This window comes from Trachinotus anak, unplaced genomic scaffold, assembly GCF_046630095.1.
Source record: "Trachinotus anak isolate AG129_WGS33_773 ecotype Australia unplaced genomic scaffold, CSIRO_AGI_Tana_v1 ptg000013l, whole genome shotgun sequence".
Lineage (NCBI taxonomy): Eukaryota > Metazoa > Chordata > Actinopteri > Carangiformes > Carangidae > Trachinotus > Trachinotus anak.
Window position 1 is genome coordinate 8,383,973 of NW_027273864.1, and position 24,493 is coordinate 8,408,465.

At 41.1% G+C, this 24,493-nt stretch overlaps 2 protein-coding genes and 7 non-coding genes across 9 annotated transcripts; 4 read left to right on the top strand and 5 right to left on the bottom strand.

The window, feature by feature from the left end:
- Window positions 1-1,692: 1,692 nt before the first annotated feature.
- Window positions 1,693-5,291, bottom strand: mustn1b (musculoskeletal, embryonic nuclear protein 1b). The gene is made up of 3 exons (XM_071495146.1): window positions 5,148-5,291; window positions 4,888-5,011; window positions 1,693-3,138 (listed from the first exon to the last, which is right to left on the bottom strand). The coding sequence occupies exons 1-3, from the start codon at window positions 5,154-5,156 to the stop codon at window positions 3,023-3,025; spliced, it is 249 nt and encodes an 82-aa protein (XP_071351247.1). The 5' UTR covers window positions 5,157-5,291; the 3' UTR covers window positions 1,693-3,022.
- Window positions 4,112-4,183, top strand: trnae-cuc (transfer RNA glutamic acid (anticodon CUC)). The gene has a single exon. It is a non-coding gene; the product is annotated as a tRNA-Glu (tRNA).
- A 1,666-nt stretch (window positions 5,292-6,957) lies between the features above and the next one.
- Window positions 6,958-7,029, top strand: trnae-cuc (transfer RNA glutamic acid (anticodon CUC)). The gene has a single exon. It is a non-coding gene; the product is annotated as a tRNA-Glu (tRNA).
- Window positions 7,030-7,177: 148 nt separating this feature from the next.
- stimate (STIM activating enhance) lies at window positions 7,178-24,362 on the bottom strand. Its single transcript, XM_071495141.1, has 8 exons — window positions 23,355-24,362; window positions 20,674-20,722; window positions 20,486-20,581; window positions 20,173-20,294; window positions 19,828-19,940; window positions 18,204-18,281; window positions 17,839-17,982; window positions 7,178-9,177 (listed from the first exon to the last, which is right to left on the bottom strand). The coding sequence occupies exons 1-8, from the start codon at window positions 23,578-23,580 to the stop codon at window positions 9,064-9,066; spliced, it is 942 nt and encodes a 313-aa protein (XP_071351242.1). The 5' UTR covers window positions 23,581-24,362; the 3' UTR covers window positions 7,178-9,063.
- On the bottom strand, window positions 10,257-10,329 carry trnar-acg (transfer RNA arginine (anticodon ACG)). The gene has a single exon. It is a non-coding gene; the product is annotated as a tRNA-Arg (tRNA).
- Window positions 14,185-14,257, bottom strand: trnar-acg (transfer RNA arginine (anticodon ACG)). The gene has a single exon. It is a non-coding gene; the product is annotated as a tRNA-Arg (tRNA).
- trnar-acg (transfer RNA arginine (anticodon ACG)) lies at window positions 15,073-15,145 on the bottom strand. The gene has a single exon. It is a non-coding gene; the product is annotated as a tRNA-Arg (tRNA).
- trnae-cuc (transfer RNA glutamic acid (anticodon CUC)) lies at window positions 16,190-16,261 on the top strand. The gene has a single exon. It is a non-coding gene; the product is annotated as a tRNA-Glu (tRNA).
- trnae-cuc (transfer RNA glutamic acid (anticodon CUC)) lies at window positions 17,213-17,284 on the top strand. Its single transcript has one exon. It is a non-coding gene; the product is annotated as a tRNA-Glu (tRNA).
- Window positions 24,363-24,493: the final 131 nt, after the last annotated feature.

The window sequence follows — 24,493 nt, forward strand, 5'->3', positions numbered from 1 at the left end:
GTGTATTTACAAGGCTGTCAAGTGTAGTATTTTACAGTTACTGCAAGATGTTTGGTTTCAGATGTCTTTTTCTCTTGTTTCATGTTTCTGAATAATAACTAGATATGAAATTAAATCAATAGATTTGTTTTATTCATTTATTCTTCAGCATCAGATACGTTTGCTTAACTTACTTACTGCCTTTAATGCCTGGTGGCATGTAGGGCAGCAACAAGGATCACCACTCCTGTCTGTCCTGTGTCTGTCTTTATAGGACCCAAGGTGTAGTCTGCTGCTTTCCATCAGGTGTCCAGTGAGGGAAAGTTCATGTGATGTTGTCCTGCTCACTTCAGTGCCAAGTCCATTTCCATCGCCTTCTCATGGTGGTGAATGTTTCTTAACTCGTCCCTCGATTAGAGAGATTTCTTCCTCTTCCTGCTGGACTCTTTCACTCGGCAGCTTGTGCTGCCTCGCCTGATGTGTGTGTGTTTACATAATTTCCCATTTAGGAGCAAACAGTTGACTACTGTAAGAAAATCAGAAAGACTCTTTTGTATGTTTTTCTAGTGAAATTATCAAAACAAGACATGATTCTGGGCTACACATATAAACTTGATTACGGGGTGACTTGAAAGTAAATTTCATTACATACAAAAAAAAAAAAAAAAAAAGGAGACTCAGCAGCTCCACAAATGACAAGTGTAGATTTAACTTTTACAAACAACTTTTGGCTGTGTATTTGGAGTGGTGTCAATCTGAACCTGCTGAACAAACAATATTATTTTCCTACTTGGATAAACTGGGCTGTACTCTGCACTGCATTTGGTGAGTCATCGTCAGCTGGTTAAAGTGGTATGAAATCAGTGCTATAAAAAAAACAAGCCAATCATTTTGTGATGAATTTTTGTACTTGATAACATACCTTTACGCTATACAGAATGAGCCATTTGCCGCTATGTTATTTGCCAGGTTGCTTATTTTGTTATTTGGCTGAAATACTTACTCATCTCAGCCAAGGCCGAGTTTACCCACTAGAGTTCTCAGGGCAAAAAATGTGCTGTGTGCCACCACTGGCCCCAGTTTATCTGTGTATTGTGCATGTATTGGTTATTGACAGGTAGGTTGTGATAACTTGATTATTTGGTACAATGCACCATTTAAGCACAACATGAAAAAAAATGCCTTGAAACTATATCTAAATAAGAAGAGGCCAGAGGAAACTTCAGTGGTCAATATAGTAATAAAACACAAATTTGCAGTTACTTCAACCAATAACAAATCATTTGGCCAGTTGGGGGCAGTAGAAACAAGCCGATAATACAACACTGACTTATTATCACCCTTTGAATTGATATAGCAATCTCGTTAGCAAGGAGCTGCCTAACGAAACACCTAGGAGAAATGGAGCAACATTAGTATTCATTTAGAGTCGTGTTTCTGGCCAACTGTCTCAAGTGTGTCCAGAAAGAAAATGAAGCAAATTTTTCACCATGTGCTCCCTCACTCCCAGGAGTTGAGGGAAACTAGAGTGTCAAGTGATGGTTCTCTGTTGGTTTGCCAGTAGCAGTGAGGCCTGTCAAAGCTTTAAATTAAAATATAACATAGAGATCACCACATAGTGAACCTGTAGTCCCAGGGGTTGTTGCCTTCTTTTCCTGAATACTAATCCAGCCTTGGTCTCAGATTCCTTATTTATGCACAAAAATAATCAAATGTTGACAAAATGTTCTTTATTTACTGAGGACTTAATGTTGATTTACAATTACAAGCGGAATCATCACACTATAAAGACAGAGAAACTTGTACAATCAGGCCACTGTAAATGTAACGAGACAGTGAATGATAATCACATTAACACTCTCTTTTTAACACTTTCGTCTCAGCTAAAACACCTGAAAACTGAATCATTTCGAGGTACTGTCTTTGACCATAAAGAATAGTAAATCGCACTGATAGTCAAACTTGCCTACACTTGCAATAAGACAATAATTGATCAATTAATCAACAAATCTGTGTAGTACAAACAGAAGCTATGTGCTGCACATGTGCTGCATAACTCAGCCCTTTATGTTCATCATTGTGATTGTTCTGTTGAAATGGAGGAATTCAAGTTGACAGATCTGCTTGATGAGATTACCTGCCACAATTATTGTTTACCTGCATTTGTTGGTTTATGTTCATTTCAGGCCCTTAATGCTTCTTTACCCTCTTTTTGTACTTTACTACAGACAAATTAAAGGTCCCATATTTTATAAAGTGAGATTTCCGTGTCTTTTTTTGATTATAAATCAGGTCTAGGATCAATATTGATAATGTGTGCACACAGCCCTTATTCAGAAATTAAATGACACTACAAAGCAGTCACCGCCCTCAGCCTCGCCCCAAGCCCCGCCCACATGGACCCACCATCCAACCTTGCAGAATTTGGTTTCTCTGAGTGTTTCCCTGAAATCTGCTTTATTTTTACTTGATCACAGAAAACAGTCAGAGCCTCTCTTCTGATTGGCTCCATGAGCTCCAGAGAGAAGCCTATGAGAAGAAATGTAAAACTATTTTGAGATGGTTTTTGTTTCTTAAAACAACGAAAATATCTTCTTATGGATATCAGAACTATCAAAACACTGGAAAAGTGCAAAATATGGGACCTTTAAAAAAATTAACAAAAGAAGTTACATTTCAATAAAAATAGGTAAAAAAAAAAAGAAATTAAATAGCAAATGATTTTTTAAAAAAAACGTCTTTGTTAACACTGATATATAATGTTACAACTCATTTGCAGCTCATCAGCCACATTAAAGGCATAAGCCATTCTCCAAGTCTGATGCACAGTTCAAAGTACAGCAACTGCTTACGCAGGCGTACTGTCAACACACATGACAAACACAAAACAAACCTATTATCTCTCCCAAATTCCACTGCTCATTTATATGACAGAAAAAAAAACACACACTTTGCAATCCATATTAAGCAGTAACACCCTTCAAATAAGTAAAGACGACAATGTGTGTTTCTTTGGTGTTTTCTTCTTTGTCCTGCAGTGTGTCTACTTGCTGAACACACTGGCTCCAGGAGCTTTGGCAGCAGCGGGCTTGCTCAGGGCCGTCTCTTGTCCCGACCTCACACCACTAAATACAGACGGAGCCACTTTGCCCATACGTTCTAGACACAGAAAAAGACACAGATATGTAGCTGTCATCAGGAAACCAGCTGCTTTCTCATCCTCGACGAGCAATGAGAATGATCTCAATTGTCTTTGAGAGAAGTACGTGGGGGCAAACATATCAGCTGTTTCATTTCATGTCTGTGCTGGTCTTGTGTTTAGCATTTAGCCTTCTCAAAACAGGGATTTTTGGTTTTTTCATTCAGCTGACCGATATTTTTATGTTTTGTGAATTATCATTTTAGTTGGAAAAAGTATGCACATGTAAACATATAAAATCACATTCTCCCAAGTGGTATTCAACAGGCACTTCTGACTTAGAGAGTTGCAGACAGTGAACTTTGGCTAGTGATTTTGATTCTTACCACATACACAAATATAGAGCTAGAATCTGTAAAGTAAAGTTGAAAGGGCATAAAAGCAAACCTGGGGGCAAGACGTTTGAGCTGGTAAACAGTGGGTGGGAGTTATGCAAGCCCAACTGTTGTGTGTGTGTGTGTGTGTGTTAGTTACTGCAAGCAAAAGCAAATATTTAAGGGCAACTGCAGATTACTCAGCATTTGTACAATGAGCAAGAATTTAATTAAAAAAGGATGAAATATTACAATACGGACAAGAATTAACTTGAAGCTCACAAGTGAACAGCATTTGGATTATGTGTGAAAAAAGTTTACTATGCTTCCATCTTAATTAACTGGCAGAACCCACAACAGACACTACAGCATGAACACAACAGCACAAAATCCTACCAAACATTATAATCATTTAACAACAGGCTGATGTCTAAGCTACATCAAATAAGGATGTCGACCGTGTGAAGAACGTCACAAATACGCTCCTGACAATATTGTACCTCACAATAGCAAAACGGTACCAGCCCATGGTGTTTAGACCGGGTCACACATCTAGTCAGGCCACCAGTCGTCCGTTTTGCCTCAGAAAGAGAAACGCACTCACAGTATTTTACAGGTCTCCCTGGTGGTCTAGTGGTTAGGATTCGGCGCTCTCACCGCCGCGGCCCGGGTTCGATTCCCGGTCAGGGAACATATGTTTTAGAAAACCGTCTGTGAATCAGGACAACCTTATCTAAGAAATGTTACTTACTTGAATAATTATTCAAATAAATAAATGTTGGTTATCAAATGAAAACTAAATAAATAGCTTTAATTTAAAGAATTATTTTTCTACAAATTTACATTCATTAACTTCTTTATAAATTTCTTCTTCTATTTATTTAAGTTTTTAAAATTATTTCCAACATGCACTAATGCCTTATTTTAATTTTATTTTTTTTTAATTATCATTTCAATTTGATTATATATAGATGTATTCATTTCAGCTTTGATGCATCTGTTGTCATTTTATTTATTTTTTTTAAATATTCATTAATTTTCGTATTTACTTCAGCATTCATTTATATTATATTATATTATATTTATTCACTGATGACTGCAATGTTTTTTCTCTATAGAAGAGGCCAAACCACACGACTTTCTGGAACAGTGACATGTCCACCCTGTCACAATAATCAATCTTCTGTTGGAGTTGCTCAGTCGGATATTAAACTCTCAAGAAGCATGATATGTGAGATCTACCGTTCAAGCAGGAATAAAACACACACATTCTCAATGGAGAAATATTACATTTGAAAGAACAGACACGCAAATTATCTGATGTTAGAGCTGACATCAGATATAGTGACGTATCACTATGTCAGATGAACAACATGAATAAAAGGCTTTACTCACCACACTCCACCATGACCTCATAGGTCTTACTCTTGACCTCGCCCTTCAGTCCCAGTTTACTGCGGGCTCCTTTCAGGTCCTCCTCCTTCATTGGTGGACGCTTCTTTTTCTTCACCTCGACTGGCTGGAGTGAAGTAAAGACAGAAGGAAAGATTATGAATGTTAAGGGTGGAAAAAAGGAAATATAGCACAGTAATGTTGTAGTCAAATCTGGAGCAATATTTGCAATAAAACAGTAAATTTGACTTGACTTGGCTTACCTGTGACATGTTGATTTAAGTTGGTGTATTGATCCAACAGACACTTTCCAGTGTGACAGAGTCGCTGCTATTTTTCTTGTGTGTGTCTTTGTCCCGTAGCAAGCCTGCTATTATATACAGTCCTGGTCCAAACCCAGTGAGTCAGTCATACCCCTCCCCTCTACCCCACTCTGCCTGTTGTCAGTGTGTATTATTAGGTGTGACGTGAGGGATGGTACAGCTGGAATGGGTCTCCCATCTTTTACGATAAGCTTACAGGCCAACAGCTGATAATTCAACACAAGTGGCTTTCTGCCTCCACCTCCCCTGACCAACCTGGCAGGGACACCTTTTTTTTTAAATGTTGGTGTGGGTCTTGGCAATAAAAAGGCTACTGAGAGTGTCCACCACCCAGCAACACCTCCCTGCAGCTCCAGGGGTTGGGACACTGCCTGGCCATTGCAATAACTTGATTTAAGCCTGAGGGAATGTCTTTTTGGGTCTTATAAAAAGCATTTCCAGACAGTTAACACATGAGCCAATGAAATGAGGGCTGAAGCAAGCGGAGCACTATGAAAAACCGTCCAACTGTCTTGTTTGAGCCACAGAAAAGCCTTTGGTGCATTTCTAATGCAAGTAAAGGCAACAAGCAGTCTCCAGGTCAAATCTGAACCCATGCAAAATCCTCTATTACTGTGTAAAGCAGCTATAATATAATTTACAATCACAATTACACCTTTACCTGTAAACCAAACCAAATAAATAAAATGCAAAAAATAAAAAAAATGTGTGCACACAATTTATTGCACAAGCTGGTCAACATTTAGACAAAGACACTGAAGTGTAGTGTGTCATCTGTCATCAAGTCATCTCTGGCAATAATATCATATTATTTTCATTTCATGTCCTTTTGTTCACATTTTCATTTGCTGGCTCCTCGTGATGACAAGCCATACTTCAGGCTGGAATAAATAAGCAAACAGTTGAGGCAAAAGATGCCAGAGGCCTGGGAAACATAATCTGAAAATGATTTGAATACCTGAACTGACTCACTGTTTTTAAATGACAAACCCAGAGACACAGAGAGAATCCAGCTCTGAGATCCTGCACGCTCGTCCAAGCTGTTTTCTTGGCTTTAACACCACAGCACCAAGATAATCAGGCAGTCATCAGTCATTTTCCACATTAGCCGTCTCCTGTATTTGTCACAATAAGGTACATGTTTGTGCAGGTGCTTATTAGCCCTCCCCAAGTGGAAGGCTTAAGGTAATGAGCATTTCTTTGCAAATGTGTGTTTGTTGGCCAGTTAAATAGGCTCTCTCTTCAACTAGTCAATCAGAACCTGTAGTTGTGGCTCCACCAGTGCCTTTTAAAAAACAACAAACACAACAAATGATATGCTTGTGTCAGGCAGGGCTGAGTCAAATCACTGTGAAAGTGATACATGGAAAACTGGCGTTTGTTTCCTAAACAGAAGCTGAGCCAGGATGTTACATATTTTTTTTAAGTGCTTCTGAGGAATAAACGTGACTCCTGACGCTAAATGTGTGTCTGTGTATTTCCTTCAGTATTTGTCAGTAGCTTTAAGTCCAAGCTAGGTCTATTTCTGGGTACACAATCATGACTGTAGGTCCAGCGGCTCAAATTACCATTAAGTCTCTTCCTAAATGTGTCCTGTCCGCATGTGTCTGTGTCAGGGCGCTACATCCAGTGCTAAACCATAACCAGACCCGCGATTATTTTTACCTACATGATCCCCCTCAAAAACTATAGCTCAGGCTTGTAACAGTAATTTGTTTATGTTGCTATGCCTTGCTCTGGGACGTCATCTTCCCTGGTGGTCTAGTGGTTAGGATTCGGCGCTCTCACCGCCGCGGCCCGGGTTCGATTCCCGGTCAGGGAACAAGTGTTTTTGTTTAATCATTTTTCTTATTCAATATTATCTTTATAATTATAATTTATAATTTTATTCATAATATTATAATTTATATTATAACTAACTTAACTTACAAGAGATTCACCTATAACAGAAATGAAACATAGGCTCAACGTAGTGTATCACATCCTTTATTGGAAAAGCAGTTACAATGATAATTTACCCCCTTCACTTTCCTTTTTACTCATCTAGCAGTTTCACTTTGCAAAAATACTAAACATCCTCTTTGTCCTGGCTGGGCTGAGTTACCATTACTGCTGCAAGATGCTGTACTTTCCTCCTTTAAAATGCACACTCATTTATTCCTTAGCAACATGCCAAAAACATCATAATGAAATCATCACCAGCAACGTAGTCATTGCAGTCACAGTTTATGTCACTCTCCATTAACTTTAAAGAGAACCAACAGCCACACCAACTATGCACACATGCATCCAGCACAAGCCAGCGCATACAGGTATACTGTGTATATATACTGGCATGCACGCACAAAAAAACACACACACACACACGCACACCCTTTCTCTGGTCCATCTGGTCCACAGTCACTTAACAGTTTAGAGGTCTATGCATGTCACATTCTTAACATCAGAGCCTGCTGAATGCTGCTTCATGCCTGAAGATCTGAAGCTCTGGATAAAACCGTCAAAAGAAAAAAAAATCTAACAAGCAAAAAATAAACAAAAGACCTGCTGGTAATTTGACTTAGGCACATTATTGTAACACAAAAGGAAAGATGAAAGCTATGATAAATGGGAAATTGTGCAAGAGATGGTTCCCATATCTACTCTCCCTGTTGGAGTGAAGGAATAAAGAACACTTTTGGAACAAGCATAGTCACCTTTTTGGCCCAAAAACAACACTCAAAACTTATATGTTAAAAAAAATGCAAAAAAAAAAAAAAAAAAACAACTGAAAATGAGACAAAAGATATTCTAGGACAAAGAACACACAGTCAGAGCACATCAGTAACACACAAACAAACAACAAACAAACAAACTACAGTCTTTGTGTCTACAGACAGATGACACTGACTGAGCTGATATTAGGATGTTGCAGTGTGGCACTTGCAGTCCTACAGGTTAAACAGCTGAAAGAACGCTACCAGAAGATACAGTAAAAATGGAAAGTTGCTGCAAGCATTAATGTGCTCCCTCTGACACGAGTAACATTACATACAAGGTATACAGTAGTAAAGTGTGTAATTGTGCTCAAAAGTGTTAGAGTCACATCAATATAGTGATTCGAACACTCTGACAATAATGCTCCCTCTAAATTTGAGGCATGTCTGAGTGCACACACCCTCACATACACACACACACACACACACACACACACACACACACACACACACACGCAAACACACATCACAGGCCATGGTGGTGTGTCTACATGAGAAAACAAAAGCACAATGTTTACATGGAATCTACATCAGGAATACAATCACTTTAGGGGACATGTTACAGTATAAAATGTAATCAACTGTGTGTACAGATTTGTTTGCATGATGTCTGGCTCTGTTGTGGCCATTTCAATTTGTCCGACCAACTTGATCCTGGACACAACACCATACACGCTTATAATGAAGTCCGAACAGTATCAAACCAGTGTTACCCTTTTCCTACGTCCCTCACATTTAGGATTTAATATAATTTTGTTCATGGTAGAATCCCTTTTCCCAAACAGCGTCTTTATAACCACAACACTCGCCACAGGAGCGCCAAAATGCAACAGTGATCCAAAGTACCAGGTTAACTGCAAAAATATCTCCCAGTGTGTTAAATTAAATCCCAGGTTAAACACAGTTTATGCAGGAGTCCTCCAGGAGTCAACAGTGAAGAGAATTCAATTATAGTAAATTCTTCTGCCATCAAAGAGCATCCTATGTTTGAACACAGGCTGATATCAGAACCTGTAGAGAAACTGGGAATGTATGTGGGCCTGCGTGGTGAAGAGCTACCAGAGGAAATTAGCTCGGAGCACTTAAGCTAGGCACACAGGTCAAACAGGGATCCCCATGCGAAGCTTCTTCTTCTTCACTGTCTTCATGCCAGTTAACCGACGGATATCATCTTCATCTGACTCATCCATTTCATCATCTGCTGAGAAAAGGATCTAAGGAACAAGAAAGAGACACAAATAAATATCAAGACTAAATGGCTTATGGGGATATAGGTTCATTGCAATATTATAAAGATATACCGCAGTCTCTCAAAACTGAATAAAAATCTGCCCCGCCTCTATACTTCACTTGGCTGAGTGTTGTAATATGAGTCATAGGTACATCCCAAACTCTCAGACTGAAATTTTGAAAGACTTTACACTGCCTGATTCTGTCCATTTCCTCTGAGGATACGATGTAAAACTCATGGACTTTGCCGTGACAAATAAATGGGTCCAGCAATTTAGTATTTTTCACAAAGAGAGAGATTAAAAAAGAAGCAGGTAAAATATTGAGGCAGCACAGGTTGGGGTATCCTGTTCTTTAATCCATAGTATTGGTCAAGCTTCAAAAAAAAAAGGAGCCTTTACAGTATTTTTCCCACAATACAGTTGGAAAGCATCCTTCTTTAGAACCTCCTCGATGGGTAATGTTAATGTTTAAGTAAATAAAATTCAAAAGCAAAATAAAAGCAGGGATTCCTTTTTCATATTATAACTAGAAGCAAGTAATGTCTATTGTATATCTTGGCCATTGAAAACTCTTTTAGTGGGCCAAGTTTAATGACCAAACTTATGTAAAAGCTTGTGATAACTACCAATAAATGCAACCAATGTGTATAACTGGAGTTGTGACATTTCAGTCCCCTTGATACTTTTTGTCTTCAATTTAACTCTGTTCAGCTGCACTTCAGTTATATCCCATGACTCATTCTCAAATGCACAAAATGTGAGAAAGAGAACACACTTCATAAATGTCAACAATATGTCTGCTTATGTGCCTGCTTAATTTCCATAGTATCTATTGGACTGTGTCTCTGTACAGATGGAAATGTTTTCATTGTACCATGCAAGTTCATAAGTGAAAGCAACTTGCCAGTATGCCTGTCTTCCTCTCACCAGAACGAGCCTTTCACAGTGATCATTTTGGTTTTCACAATCAACAACAGATATTACTGCATTTAAGCAATAAAGGACAAAACAGAAATCCCAGTCATTCCCCAACGAATATGGTGAGACTAGAAAAAGACACACGAGCCAGCCAGGAGTCGAACCTAGAATCTTCTGATCCGTAGTCAGACGCGTTATCCATTGCGCCACTGGCCCGCTGTGCATAGCCTCTGCTGCTGAGAACAATACGTGTGTTTCAGCACAGCTCAGCCCATCCCCCACAGCTCAGCAGGCTGCTGAAGGCATGCGCTGTTACGGCAGCTGCTGCCACAAATAGGAAGTGAAACACGCCATGAAGCTGGCTCTTATCTGCACTGCTTTGACCATTCAGATATTCAACTGCCTTGTAAACCAGCTTTACAAACCAGTGATCTAAATACTTACTAACATGTAGCCCACTGATGAAATACAACTAGTGTTTCAACAGAATGAACACTCTTGCTCAAATATTTGATCAGGACCTGCTTTCAGTCAAAACAGCACTTACATATTCTTAGATACAAGTTGTCTTTGCAAAATGAAAATTACACAGGGGTTTTCTACTTCCCCCAATGGGATATTGAGCTTCATGAGTTTTTTTCAAGACCCTCATAAATAAAGTGTGAAAATGACTTGAAGCTGGAGTGTGGGTCTTTTATATATATATATATATATAATATATATATATATATATATATATATATATATAAATATAAACATCCTTTACATTCAAGCCCTTGCCAACTGAGTTCACATAATCCTGATTAAGCCTATCAGCGCCAGGTAAATCTCTCTCGATTTTGCAGTACACTGGAGTTTGTAATCTGTGTCTGTGGCGACATTCCTATGCTGGCAAAAAGTTTCTGATGCTCCAGATGAAAAAAAGTAATTTAGTGATCAGAGGAAGGATTACATTCTAAAAAAGAAAGCAATCAATGGCGAGGACAAACATGGATTACCATTGGTGTGGCTTTTCCTCGTTGGTGAGGGATGAAAGAAGAGAAGGGACTGAGGGCAGACAGATGTCGCCTTACTGCCCTTGGGCCAGTTGATGTTTGTTAAATATTTGGAGTAGGCTGTGTAACTTTTACATGTTTTAATGGCACTAAAGATGCATCAACCGTGTTTGTGTAATTACTCTGACTGCCAGAAGGGGGAGACAAAAGTTCAACACTGCAGGTTTGAAGGCCACTTTGTGGTGTGTTTTTGTTCCTTGTGGGGCAGGGAGACATGGCTGAACGGGAAAACACCAAACTGTTCATTGGAACTAGCAGGCTTCACACTAGTTCTGGTGGACATGGGAGAAACACAACTTTTAATTGTTTTTGTTAATTATTAATATCAAATGATGTAACCCAGGGCATGTTATTATGAATACAGATACAGCAAACTCCTACATAAAGCCTGTGGTCAGTGTTGGGAGGGTCAATTTTAAATTATATTCCAATAAAGATTACAGAATACACCCTAATGTGTAATTTGTAACCTTTTCAGTTAGATTCCTCAATATGAGTAACATATTCTAAGTATTTTGATTACTTCAACATTGTCTTACATTTTATGCAACAGTATGAATGTGGCATTCACACAATACTGATCGCTCATTATTTACTTGTTTTCTTGTACTTTTTAATCTGATATTTGGGCATTAAAAAAATAGGTTTGTCTTATATTTCAGCACTAGACAATTACATGTTTATTCATTACAACAGATATTCTTTTTGAATGAAGGGTCTTGCATTATGGGTTGTTTGTAGCCTTCATGTTGCTAGGCTAGTAAGTGTTTTCTTTCAGAGTTAATCAGCCTTAAAGGTGTTTCTGTCTGTCACCACCAGGACTGTGCAGCAGTGGTCTGTGGAGGCACAGGACGCCCTGAAGGAGTGTTACAGCATAACTGAGTGGGAGCTGTGTCAGGAAAACTATGGGGATGACATTGAGGCAACGTTCACACTCCTACGTTTTCATTTTAAAATGGTGTTTTAATACAGGAATGATCTCCATCCAGACAACCATTTTAGCTCCCTGTCAGAAACGATCTCTGTCCTTACTATCAAACCTGAAAATGCATACATGACCATTCATGTGCACCGTGCATGTGTGACCCAGTGTAAACAGGAAGCAAACCGTTTACTCTACAGTTGATAAATTGCAGAAAATACTATAAACGAGAAACAGCAAAGACAGTTGGAACATTAAAATAGAGAATTTAGCACCACAACAACTGCTAGCAAAGACAGCAAGGTCAGTAACTCCTGTCATTTGTTATCCATTTTGCTTTCACCACTGGTTGTTGAGGCAGAAAAGACCCAATCAGGGAGTTACAGTGAGTGGGTGCCTACGTAATTGTTTCCAAAGGTCTCCGGTTTTACCTGTGCAGACTACAACGCAACCCAGTGGCCAAACGAAACTGAGGCCAGCAGCGTTTACAGAAGTCTTCGTTTTAGGCACTCTAAAATGCTGGAGTAGTGTGGATGCCAGGCAAAAAACAGCAAAAGTGCTTTTTAAAACTAAAATGTAGTAATGTGGACGTAGCCTGAGGGTTTCACTCTGTATGTAACCAACTCCAGCAGGTTCTGTGAGAAGAGTGTTGTCCTCACCAAGAAGGTCCACTGCTTCCCTAACAACAAAACATGTATCAACAGGGACATCAAAGCCCTGAGGATGATTTCTGGCATGGAAAGGTCAGAAGGAGCAGTAGAGGGGACAAAGGGACACACTAATGAGTTAAACCAGTTTTGCAACAGGTTTCACTCACCAATGCAGGCTGAACCTACCCCCACCTCCTCTAATATCGCTGTTTTCACCTCAGCTACCCCCTCCTCAGCAGGTCTCCCCATACCCTCCCTCTCTCTCCCTGTGTCTCCACCACCCACTTTCTCCCTCTCTGTCTTCCTCCCCTCCACACACCTATTTTTTGTCCCCGTTCCTTCTCTCTCCTCCGACCCCTAACCGCCCTCTTATATTCCTCTCTGCCCACCACCTGCACCCAATTGGACAGTCCTACCTTCACCATATCCACAACCACCCCAGTCATCCCAACCAGCCAGGTGAGATGGCAGCTCACCAGGATCTGGATTAACGAGGCCAGAGGACCTGAGAACAACCAAATGAGGGAGCTTAAGGTATGTGCAGAGCATCTGGCAGGAGTAGTCTGGCATCCTTTTGACCTCTCCCTAGGGCTGAAAAAGGTCTGGAGGACATCCTGCATAATCTCTGCACCCAAGAAGGGACATCCCAGCACTCTCAACTACTTAAGGTCTGTGGCTTTAACGTCACATGTCACGAGGAGCCTTGAAAGGCTGGTTTTACAGCACTTGGTACCTGACTGCCTACCCGCTGCAGTTTGCATACCAGGCTGATACCAGTGTGGAGGATGCCATCATCTACCTGAGCAGCTAACATCAGGCTTTTGTCGGCAACAGAAATGGGTACAATCGGCAATCACAACCAGGTCAAATGACTCTGCAGTAGACGTGGCTATTTATCAGCTTTGGCTCCGATTGGCACTGATGTAGACATAACATCGGGGTGAACCCACTTGTTTTCACCCCTTTTCCTGCTGTGACGTCTTTCAGAGCACACAGACATAGGAGACAGACCTGTCACCTGCCCAGCACAATGCTGTTAAAACAGAAACACAGCGGCTAGGTTGCAGAAACACTGCATCTATATACACGGATCTATTTTCATTATATCCATTATTCCTATTTTGTTTGATTTTTTACTTATGAATGAGTATAAATGTAAGTTTCTTTGTTTGATGTTAACTACATTCCCTTGTGCTGCTGTGTCCATAGTATGTATTGGACTGTGTCTCTGTACAGATGGAAATGTTTTCATTGTACCATGCAAGTTCATAAGTGAAAGCAACTTGCCAGTTTGCCTGTCTTCCTCTCACCAGAACGAGCCTTTCACAGTGATCATTTTAGTTTTGACAATCAACAACAGATATTACTGCATTTAAGCAATAAAGGACAAAACAGAAATCCCAGTCATTCCCCAACGAATATGGTGAGACTAGAAAAAGACACACGAGCCAGCCAGGAGTCGAACCTAGAATCTTCTGATCCGTAGTCAGACGCGTTATCCATTGCGCCACTGGCCCGCTGTGCATAGCCTCTGCTGCTGAGAATAATACATGTGTTTCAGCACAGCTCAGCCCATCCCCCACAGCTCAGCAGGCTGCTGAAGGCATGCGCTGTTACGGCAGCTGCTGCCACAAATAGGAAGTGAAACACGCCATGAAGCTGGCTCTTATCTGCACTGCTTTGACCATTCAGATATTCAACTGCCTTGTAAACCAGCTTTACAAACCAGTGATCTAAATACTTACTAACATGTAGCCCACTGATGAAATACAACTAGTGTTTCAACAGAATGAACACTCTTGCTCAAATATTTGATCAGGACCTGCTTTCAGTCAAAACAGCACTTACATATTCTTAGATACAAGTTGTCTTTGCAAAATGAAAATTAAACAGGGGCTTTCTACTTCCCCCAATGGGATATTGAGCTTCATGAGTTTTTTTCAAGACCCTCATAAATAAAGAAATGCATGAAAATGACTAATTCCCACTTTGTGCTATGTTTTTGATCCTTCTAGGATGGGGAGTTACTGTACTTGTAATTCCACAACCTTTGGCAAAAATTGGTCTTGAAAATGTTGAAAGTGACCAAAACAGGAGATGTAAAAAAACACTATTTAAGGACAGACTGTGGGAGCAGGACTGAAGGCTGTTCTCCTGTTTTGATTTTGGCAATCACTTGACCACTCTGAACTCTGCCAAGTGAAACAAGTTAGCACAGATCTGGTCCTAGGCAATGTTTAACTTTTGTCTGCTATACGCACTTCTGATTGACACAGTGATAAAGGCTAAATCTGATTGGGTCAAGTGATGAACACAAAAATATTAAAAGTCACGAGCCAGCCAGGAGTCGAACCTAGAATCTTCTGATCCGTAGTCAGACGCGTTATCCATTGCGCCACTGGCCCAATGCAGTCACAACAAAGAAATACTGAACAGGAGCCGAAAACTCAAACATGCGTACCCAACTACTTCCTCTTGATTTCTGTCTGACCTATACTTCCGTGCCTAATTATCCAACCACAGGAAGACTGATGTGACATGATTAATAGTCTGTGCAACAACACTTTAACAGGAAGTGAAGCATGATTGAACAAACACTGCAAGTTCAGCATCAAACGTAATTTCTTTACTCAGCACGAGCTGTCTCAAGTGGTGGAAGGCAACTCTCTTCTTTTGCTTCCATTTCTATCACCTCTTTTCTTCTACTGAAAGTTAGCATGCTATCGAGCCAGCTCAGGCCTAGTTGGCCCATTGCATCACTTTCCGACAGCGAGTCACTGTGGTGTTCACTCTGAGTGAAGAAGTGTGTATTACAACCTCTTTTATTATAAACACAACGATGACTGAACATCTCTTAATTTTTGTTATTAAAAATGCTATACCTAAGTTTTCTCAGCTACAGAACATGCTCTCTAGCTGGGAGTGGGTGGTGGATCACAAGTGCGACACCCATCAACATGTTTATGTTCTGACCCATGAGTACTCAGTAGTTATTAATACATTATTACAAGAACACTCAGTGAAATATTATTACATGACTACTCAGAACTCAGTTCTCATGAGTGATGTCAACTATACACCTGTAAAGCCTCTTGACTATATATTGCACGGTTGTGTCACTATCGCAATGATAGTGACAAAATCTGTCCACAGACACATGAACACCTGCCACAATAGTCAAAACTGCCTCATTAGCAGTTACAGAAGCCATTACAGAAGGTGTCTCCAGGACCACACATTTTGCCATGATGACTGACTGACACAGCAAAAATGCCCTGGTTACTGTGGTCTGCTTAGACACATTGGACTGTCTTCTAAAATATTATTATTTCAAATGTGCATTCATGTGTCTCACTTAAAGCCTCTCACCCTTTCTATCAAATTAATAGTAAATATAGGACAGTAAAGGAGTTGATGGTAGTCCTCCAGTAAAACTTCACAGAGCCAGTTCCCTGGTGGTCTAGTGGTTAGGATTCGGCGCTCTCACCGCCGCGGCCCGGGTTCGATTCCCGGTCAGGGAAGAACTTCTTATGTATTTTTGCATACAATGAAATACAATTTAGCAGTGCAAGAGCGGAATGTATACTGTACATGTATGAAAAGAAACCAGATCACTGGGAGAAAGCAGTAGCGTGTCTCTTGAACTATTGGACTTCTAACAAAAATGGCACTCAGTGGCGCCAATACCTCCACCAAGGCCAAATAATCTGAGTCTTTAATAATAAATAATGTGGATCTGTCATAGATCTCAATGTCATTAACATGTCTGCTTTTTTACACCAAGATACATCATTTCCTGAGAAATGTCCTTTTCTTGCAATGTTAAGGTTAAAAAATATTCCTGGATCTGCCCTTTTAACTGGATTGACACCAAAATTTTTGCATCATCCCTCCACCAAACCCGGTGCAAATTGGTTCATTACTTTTTGAATAATCCTGCTGACAACCACCCGACTGACTGGCTGACCGACCGACCAACCGACACTAGTGAAAACATAACCTCCTTGGTGGATGTAATAATACATAGAAAAAAAAAAGGTGTACTATGAACTACAATCTACAACGTGCAGTGAGCAACACTGATCAGAGTCTGATTTGACATGTCACAAGTTGTTTTCATACAACAGAATAGCAGAGTGAAAATGATCACATTTATTTCTCCACAGCTTCACTATTTTTATAGTTTCCCACAAACTAATGACTATTCACACAAATGTGTTTAAACAATCACTAAATAATAAAACAGTAATTTTAATAGTGTGCCTTTTGCTCCACAATCAAACAACCAGAAGGAGTCTTGTAGGTGCTGCACAGGGCAACAATGATCTACTGTCAAGTTCATAGTTACAAGTATTCTGATACATTCATAGTTCAACAGCATCACTAGTGGCAGGTTGTGGTACTTGTGGTACCCCTGTCCTACTTAAAAGCCAAAGATTCCAGACAATATGCTTTCCACTTTCTAACAGCTGTCCCTGGTGGTCTAGTGGTTAGGATTCGGCGCTCTCACCGCCGCGGCCCGGGTTCGATTCCCGGTCAGGGAATGACTTATTGTGTATCAAGACTGCATGGGCTGTGTTTGTTTGTACACAACACACCAGATTACTGTGAGAAATGAGAGGCCTGTCCTTGGAAGTGCATTTGTTGGTAAATGTTCTTGAAAATGTGCATATACCAGACTGGTGTTATGACTTCATGGATATATAACTGGTGTGTGAGGAGTGGAGCGCTGCTCTGGGCTCATTTGTTTCACAAGCTTTGAAAGTAACTAGGAACCATGATCTAGGCAACCGTAACAGCTCAAGGGCATGCTCCCCTAAGACTGAGGGTGTGCTGAACTAGTGGCAAGTTAGTTTGTCCATAACAGGGTGCCAATAAGTACTGTAGACCAGGAACAACTGAAAGTCAAGAGACTATGTCATACTGAGAGAGTTTCAGAAGCTCAGAGGAGGGCTAATGACTGTGTGCAACTTCTGTGCCTCTGGGCATTCACACATCTTCAACTATCCATGTTTTATGAATAAAAACTGATGTCTAGGCTGTGATATTTTCCTATGCCTGGTGTGTCCTACAGCTACATCACTACAGGGCGACTTACCTCCGACTCTGATTCATCATGGGACAGAGCTCGTCTGTAGCGCACTTTGCTGTTTCCCCGCGAGTCTTCCTCTCTCTCCTCCAGCTTTGCTTTTGTCCTGTGCTTCTTCATTAGAAAATTATCTACCACCCAGAACATGAGCGCCTAAAGGAAGCGCAGAGAACACTGTGGTTAATGACGTTTCCTCGTGTGGAATTAACAGATGTGATTTTTACATTACTCATCAAAACTGGAAAGATTTTATTATACTCAAACACACAGGATGATGGCCATGATATGAACAAACACGCACAATTTAGGTTACAAATCATAAACTTGCGCCACATTGGCGTTGCAAGAAAAACACATAGGAACAGCAGACTTACGTTAACGAAGAATGGAACGATGAGCATGACGATGGCCAGTTCCAGATCAGGATTCTCTATGGGGTTGAGGAGAGCCAGCTGCGACACACATAAACATACATAACAAACATACGGGCACAGATATAAGCACACACGCCAACACCGACAGCACAACCAGCTTTTTACAGTCCAAATATCAGTAGGGACAGTCCCTATCTATTTAAATGGAAGCAAACAATTTGCAAGAAACTACCAGACATCATCAGTGAGTAACCTGAAGGAGTGTTTACTATACGTGATAATTTGCTTAACACATTTCTTCAACAAATGTGGATTATGAAAACTTTAGACTGCCCCTTTTAAAGCAAATGATATTTGGTTCAGAATGAATCTGCACTGCAGGCTACATACATATGGACTTGAAACTTGGCTTTTCTTTGTTTATTCACCTCAAGTGGCAAACAGTTCTCTAAGAGGCTTGTAGGTGCTGAATTTGACCATGGACGTCTTATCAAGAAAAGTGAGACACCACATTTATGGTTAGTGGTCAAGTTCCCTCTTGTTTTACTGTGGACATTTACCACTACTACAGGCAGCACTATAGTAACTGTCTGCTGTCAAAACACAGACAAAATGACACATTGTAACAGAGTAATTACAAGGATTCGTGACAACAGCTCTTCCAACTCTTCAGCCCTCCCTGGTGGTCTAGTGGTTAGGATTCGGCACTCTCACCGCCGTGGCCGGGGTTGGATTCCCGGTCAGAGAACAGCTCTTTATGAGTCCTAACTATGTTATATTGCATACAGTAAAAAGGCCCTCATCTTATGCTGTGTCTCATATCAGACACCTCATTCAGTACACTGTGTACACTCAGTGGCGTACTGTGTGAAATTTGACAGGGTGGTGTTGTCCCAACAGAAACACTGCCATTGTGCACTCACCGGAAATGACGGTCGCAACATGTGACCGAGATCGTAGCTTGCAGGCTGCTTTGCTCATCTGACTTAAATTGAAAGTTTTACTTTCTTGTATGCACCCCTGTGCCATGTGACACTGTAATTGAGCCGTCGACACCGGCGATGTGTCTTACTTCCTCTGTCGCCATTTTCACAAGTGTAAAAATATGTTGGCGGCCCCTCTCCTTCCATTACCTAACCAAGATGGCGACCACTGACAGTGAGAAGTGTCCATCACTCTACACTCTCAATTTTTTTACCGTTTTGAAACCTACGCACTCTGTGAAATCAAGCACCAAAACATAAGTATTTCAGTCCAAGTCCGCAGGTGAATTTTGACTAACTCATCAAGTGTTTTAGTAATCAGTCTGCCCTGATAACTCTTGCTATGTTGCTCTCCTGCGGGACTCGCAATCCTTGAGCAGGTGCTACAGCATTTAAAAAAGCACTCCTGCTGTTTTCTTTGTTAATCATATCTGCCACAATGATCTGCATCTTTAACAAGCTACCACAAAACCCACAAAATTGTTGGAGTAGTTGTGTAACCTGAGCAGGTTAATAATAGGTCTGGAGAATGCTAATACCCTTTAAATATTGAGAATTTGTCTCTACTTTAAAAAGAAATTTACAATAATTGCACACTAACTAAACCTGCAATCTTTTCAAATCATAGCCACTTTTCTGACCTTTTTCCACTGGGGAATGAGGAGGACCAGCATGATAAGGACTTTCTCAAACATCATGATGAGGATGTAGAGGATACACTGGCCCAACCAAGCTGTGCACTGCACGGGCTCTCCTATACACACACAAAGGAAACAAGAGACACAACATTTTTGCTTAGGTATGAAGATATGTAGCACAGACCATTATTCAATTTCACAGCTTCAGTGTATTTGGAGAAAAAGAAAGCACAGGCAGTGTAAGCCATGATACTGCAGCACTGCAGTACTGAGGGCAGCTACTGCCCTCCATTGGGCATTACAGGCATTTTAGGAATGCACTTTACCACTCAGACATATGGTCCTCACCGTATTCTCCAAAACGCAGAGAATCCCACTGCCTCCACTCTACAATGGCACTGACGGCTCTCACCCCAGCATAAATCAGCAACATGCCCAGAGAAGCATCTAACAGGAAGTTAATGAGGTATCTGGGAGAGAAAGAGAAAGAGAATGAAAATAGAATCTGCAGTCAGACCTTGGACAGTGTAGTGGTTTGGATTCAACACTTCATGTCTACAAGGCTAAATAATCTTAATTTTAACAGGTTCTTGGTGACGTATCTGTAAGATGCAGAATCACAGAGCTCTGAGGTGAACAGTCAAAAACAGGATGGACTCACAGTGAGCAGGGATCCTCCTCTGTGAGGTCCGACAAGTAGACATTAGCAAAGTGGATGAACAGCATCCCTATGGCCTGTTTTGAGGTATCCAGGAACCTGCAGAGATATGGGACAGTCGATATGCTTCTGGGGCACTCCATTTGATGCCTTTGCAGAGAAGGGAATTTAAGCTGGCTCAGCTGCCTTACCAGATCCTCCAGGGTCTCCTCTCATGTTTGGGCTCCCTGAAGCGCTTCACTGTGGAGAAAAGAGTGCACCACAAAGATTGTAGGATTTTACTACAGATCACTCATACAAAAACAGAATCAATCAAGAGTCAATCAAACTGATTCTTACAACTCTCCTTTGAGCTGTCAAATGACCAATGAGCATTTTATAGGTTTTATAGTAGAATATTTACTCAGCCCATCTGAAAATCTAGTCTTGTACAAACATGTTTTGATTTGGGAAGGAAGGTTTATGTGTCTTTTTAGGGCAGTTAAACTCACAAGTGAGACCTCAGACAGTTTCTCATCTAGTCCACAGGAAACTGAAACCAACCGGTCAAGGCAGACGGCCGCCCACCCTGAGCCCGGTTCTGTTGGAGGTTTCTTCCTGTTAAAAGGGAGTTTTTCCTCCCCCCTGTCGCCAAGCGCTTGCTCTTTGTGGGAACTGTTGGGTTTTTCTCTGTAACAAAGTAAGGTTTTGACCTTACCCTGTGAAGTGCCTTGAGATAATGATGATTGGCGCTATACAAATAAAACTGAATTGAATTGAACTGAATTGAAAAGCAGCTATTTGAGCTGAAGTGAGACAGAGTGCATGATACAGGCTGAATCAATGTGTGAATGATTTGTCGTCGCAGACTGAGAATTGAGCAAGGCCAATATGTTGTTGGTCACAGAAGAAGCAGAACTAGTGGCCCAGACCATAACTTAAAACCTGACCTAATAACCATGTGGAGCCGCTGTGAACTGATTAATTTGATACCCTTATTTTCAGACCAGCTAACAGGAATTAAAAAAAATGTTTCATGCGAGATTCCCAAAAGGAAGACGTGGATCAAGCCCTAATTCCTCAGTGTTTGGTAATCTGTCATCGAGCCTGACCATTTTTTAAAGACATGGTAGCAATAAAGTGATGAAGATTAAGTTGTTTTGTCCAGAATCAAACTGAAAAGAAATAAAACCTGTTTGTGTTACATTGCATGGAAATGGTTATTATATTGTTATATATATTGTTACAATATATATATATTGTTTACAACCATTGTTCCCCAGGCAACAGACTCTGCAGCTACTGAATATATATGTAAGTATGTAGGTAAGTATATGTGAAAGTAAGTAGCTTTTAAGAAGTCGTCACTTTAATTAATCCCTGTGTGTAAAGGAGTCTGAGCGGTTTATGCAAGAACGCTCATCACTGAAAGCAGTGAAATGTCCAACACAAATAAAGCTCTTGCTGTTCCTCACAATAGTTGCTTGTTTTCCATGACACCCCCACCATCCTCTTCTTTAAACTGCTATGACACAGAGCTGCATGATGACAGGGGAGCTTCAGTGTTATGACATGACTGGTTTACTTTTCTATCTTTAGAGATGGACATTAAATACATTGTTCAAAGCTGCAATACCTAAACATGACAGCGTTCATCAAACAATCTCAGCTCTCTGAACTTGCACTAAATACTGTAGTGTTGCCCAAACGTTTACTGAGGGCTTTTTGTGTTTTCATGAGGGCAAGTTATACTGTGAGTTATGACCTCACTTTCTGCTGTGAATGCAAGTGTGACTTCAGACTGAACACACCCTGCATGCAGCTGGATGTGATGTGAACACAGGCGGAGGCCTCGGCCTCTACGCCTTTTGCTCAGAGAGCTGCCTTGAGCAAAAAAAAACTAAACTAAAATGCTGAACATTCCTCACTGCACTGAGACGGCTGGGACACACCAAACTGAGGCTGCTCTCATTAGGTCACACGGCTGTCAGTGCAGTGCCAGACACTGACTGAATGGCACCATGGCAAAATCTTGAGTGTGATGATCTTTTCTATGTCAGTGTTTCCCTCTGTAATATAAGTTCAGCTGCCAGCTCTAATGTAAAGCCACCTCAGCCAGAGATAAAAAAAAAACAAAACATATGAAGATGATTCACAGGGAGAAATTAAACAAGAATGAGCTTAGCGGGCAACAGTTATGAAAATTCAGTTTGAGCAGTATCCTTTTAAAATGCACATGTACTAGTTCCTTTAAAAGACTCTGTAAAGAGAAACGATAATGACTGTTTCTGTCAAGCAGCTGCAGGGTATACTGAATAACCGTCACTTGAGGATGTATACTTTCCACTGGCAGTTTTTTGCATGCAAATCAGTATTGCACAAGTGAATTGGAGCTGCAGGAACTTATCACAAATTAAATGTACTTTCAACCCATACAATCAAAACACAAACAATCAATGTTTGCAGCACTCCCTTCCCTTGCCATTGCTCTCATCCGGATTTTTACACTTGCAAAACAAAACCTCTTTTCTGAAAAGCAAGGCTGTTTAGTTTTAACCTGAGAAGACCAAAATGAATACTATACGTCAGGAAAGGTCGTGTGACAGGAAGTGCAGAGAGTAAGCAGCTTTTATTATCCTCATCAACAATATAAGAAGTGACTAGGTGTTGTGTTATCTTGAACTAAAGCCCCTGCATTTAGTTCTCAAAGCGAATGAAGACATTTCTATCTCACTCTTGTTTGTCCATCTCTGTTCTTGAGTCGGAAGTGATCATCCCAGCTGTGATCAATATGGCATTCGATTAACCGAGTGATGTTATTGGATAATTGGCCGATTACATCAGCAGCTGGTGTCAGATATCTGGCACACAGCAAAGCCCTGGTCATACTCACACATCAGTGTGCTGAAAGCCATCACGGCTAGAAGTCCTTGCAGGAAAATCCCAAACGAGTCCATCAAGGCGCCATTCTCGCATCCCCGGTTATCAGTACCTGGCGTCGGGCTGGAAGACACCGACGAGTTGGTTAGGGACACGGCGGGCAGCCCTGCTCCTCCTGGACCTACCAGCGCCACGTCTCCGGGCTGGGACAGCATGTTGACACCACTAACAGCAGCCATGGGACACAAGAGCTGATCGAGACTAATAAAGAAAGCCGGGGACGCTAGCTTCTCTCGCAGAGACTCTGCAGGCTCCCCAGTCCTCGCCGGCAGTTGATGGTCAGCTAATCGATATATTGAGGAGGACAGTCTTCGGTGAAAGACGGTGGCATCCTCTCCCTCGCAAGCGTGCACTCATGCTCCTGCTTCAGACGCCCATGAAGACATGGCTGTTTATATCATCGGAGAAGTACCACCGTCGCTCAAACGGGTTACTGGAAGTTACAATAACGGGCTGCGTAGCTCCGCCTGACCCCTTTAAACACTTTAAAACAGGGCTGCAACATTAAAAAATCAATATCTGGTTTAGAGTGTCCGTGCAGAAGAGCAAACCTTTCCTGGCTCGACCCAGAATCTGCGAGCTAACGCCAGTGACAGACGCTCGAGTTTCACCTGTGTCACATAACTACTCAGACAGACAGAAGCAGGGTGATAACTTATCTTAAATGTGTTGTTCAGTGCGGGTCAACCCGGCAGAAGTGAATTCATGCCGACTGACTAACGTCAATTTAAAAGAGGGGGGGGAAAAACCCCAGCGGCTGAGACGCTGCTATCATTACCTACCTAGCTAGCCTTCGAGCTAACTTATCAGTTACATGGACATATACCAGGCTAGCAAACTTGTAGTTTTCTTCGGACACGAAAAAACCAGCCCGTACACTGGTCGGCCGTGACTTTAACGTCTGTACAAACCGCTGCCCCAAAATAAAAAAATTAATATGATGGATAAATGCAGGTCACTGTTCGCGTATATCCAGCTGCTTCTCTGCCCAGCAGTGCCCACTCATGTTGACAGACGTTGGGTCATGTGACCAACGTATACACAAATTGCATGCTGGGAATTGTAGGACAAACGCCAGGAAACGTCTAAAAT

Bases quoted from the DNA above. Each gene is read 5' to 3' on its own strand.
- stimate (XM_071495141.1), bottom strand. From the start codon at position 23,580: ATGGCTGCTGTTAGTGGTGTCAACATGCTGTCCCAGCCCGGAGACGTG. The intron at 20,582-20,673 runs GTAAGGCAGCTG...ATATCTCTGCAG, and splicing joins AGGAGACCCTGGAGGATCTG to GTTCCTGGATACCTCAAAAC. The intron at 9,178-17,838 runs GTAAGTCGCCCT...CTTGTTCCTTAG, and splicing joins ATGATGAATCAGAGTCGGAG to ATCCTTTTCTCAGCAGATGA.
- mustn1b (XM_071495146.1), bottom strand. The intron at 3,139-4,887 runs GTGAGTAAAGCC...TTCTGTGTCTAG, and splicing joins TGAGGTCATGGTGGAGTGTG to AACGTATGGGCAAAGTGGCT.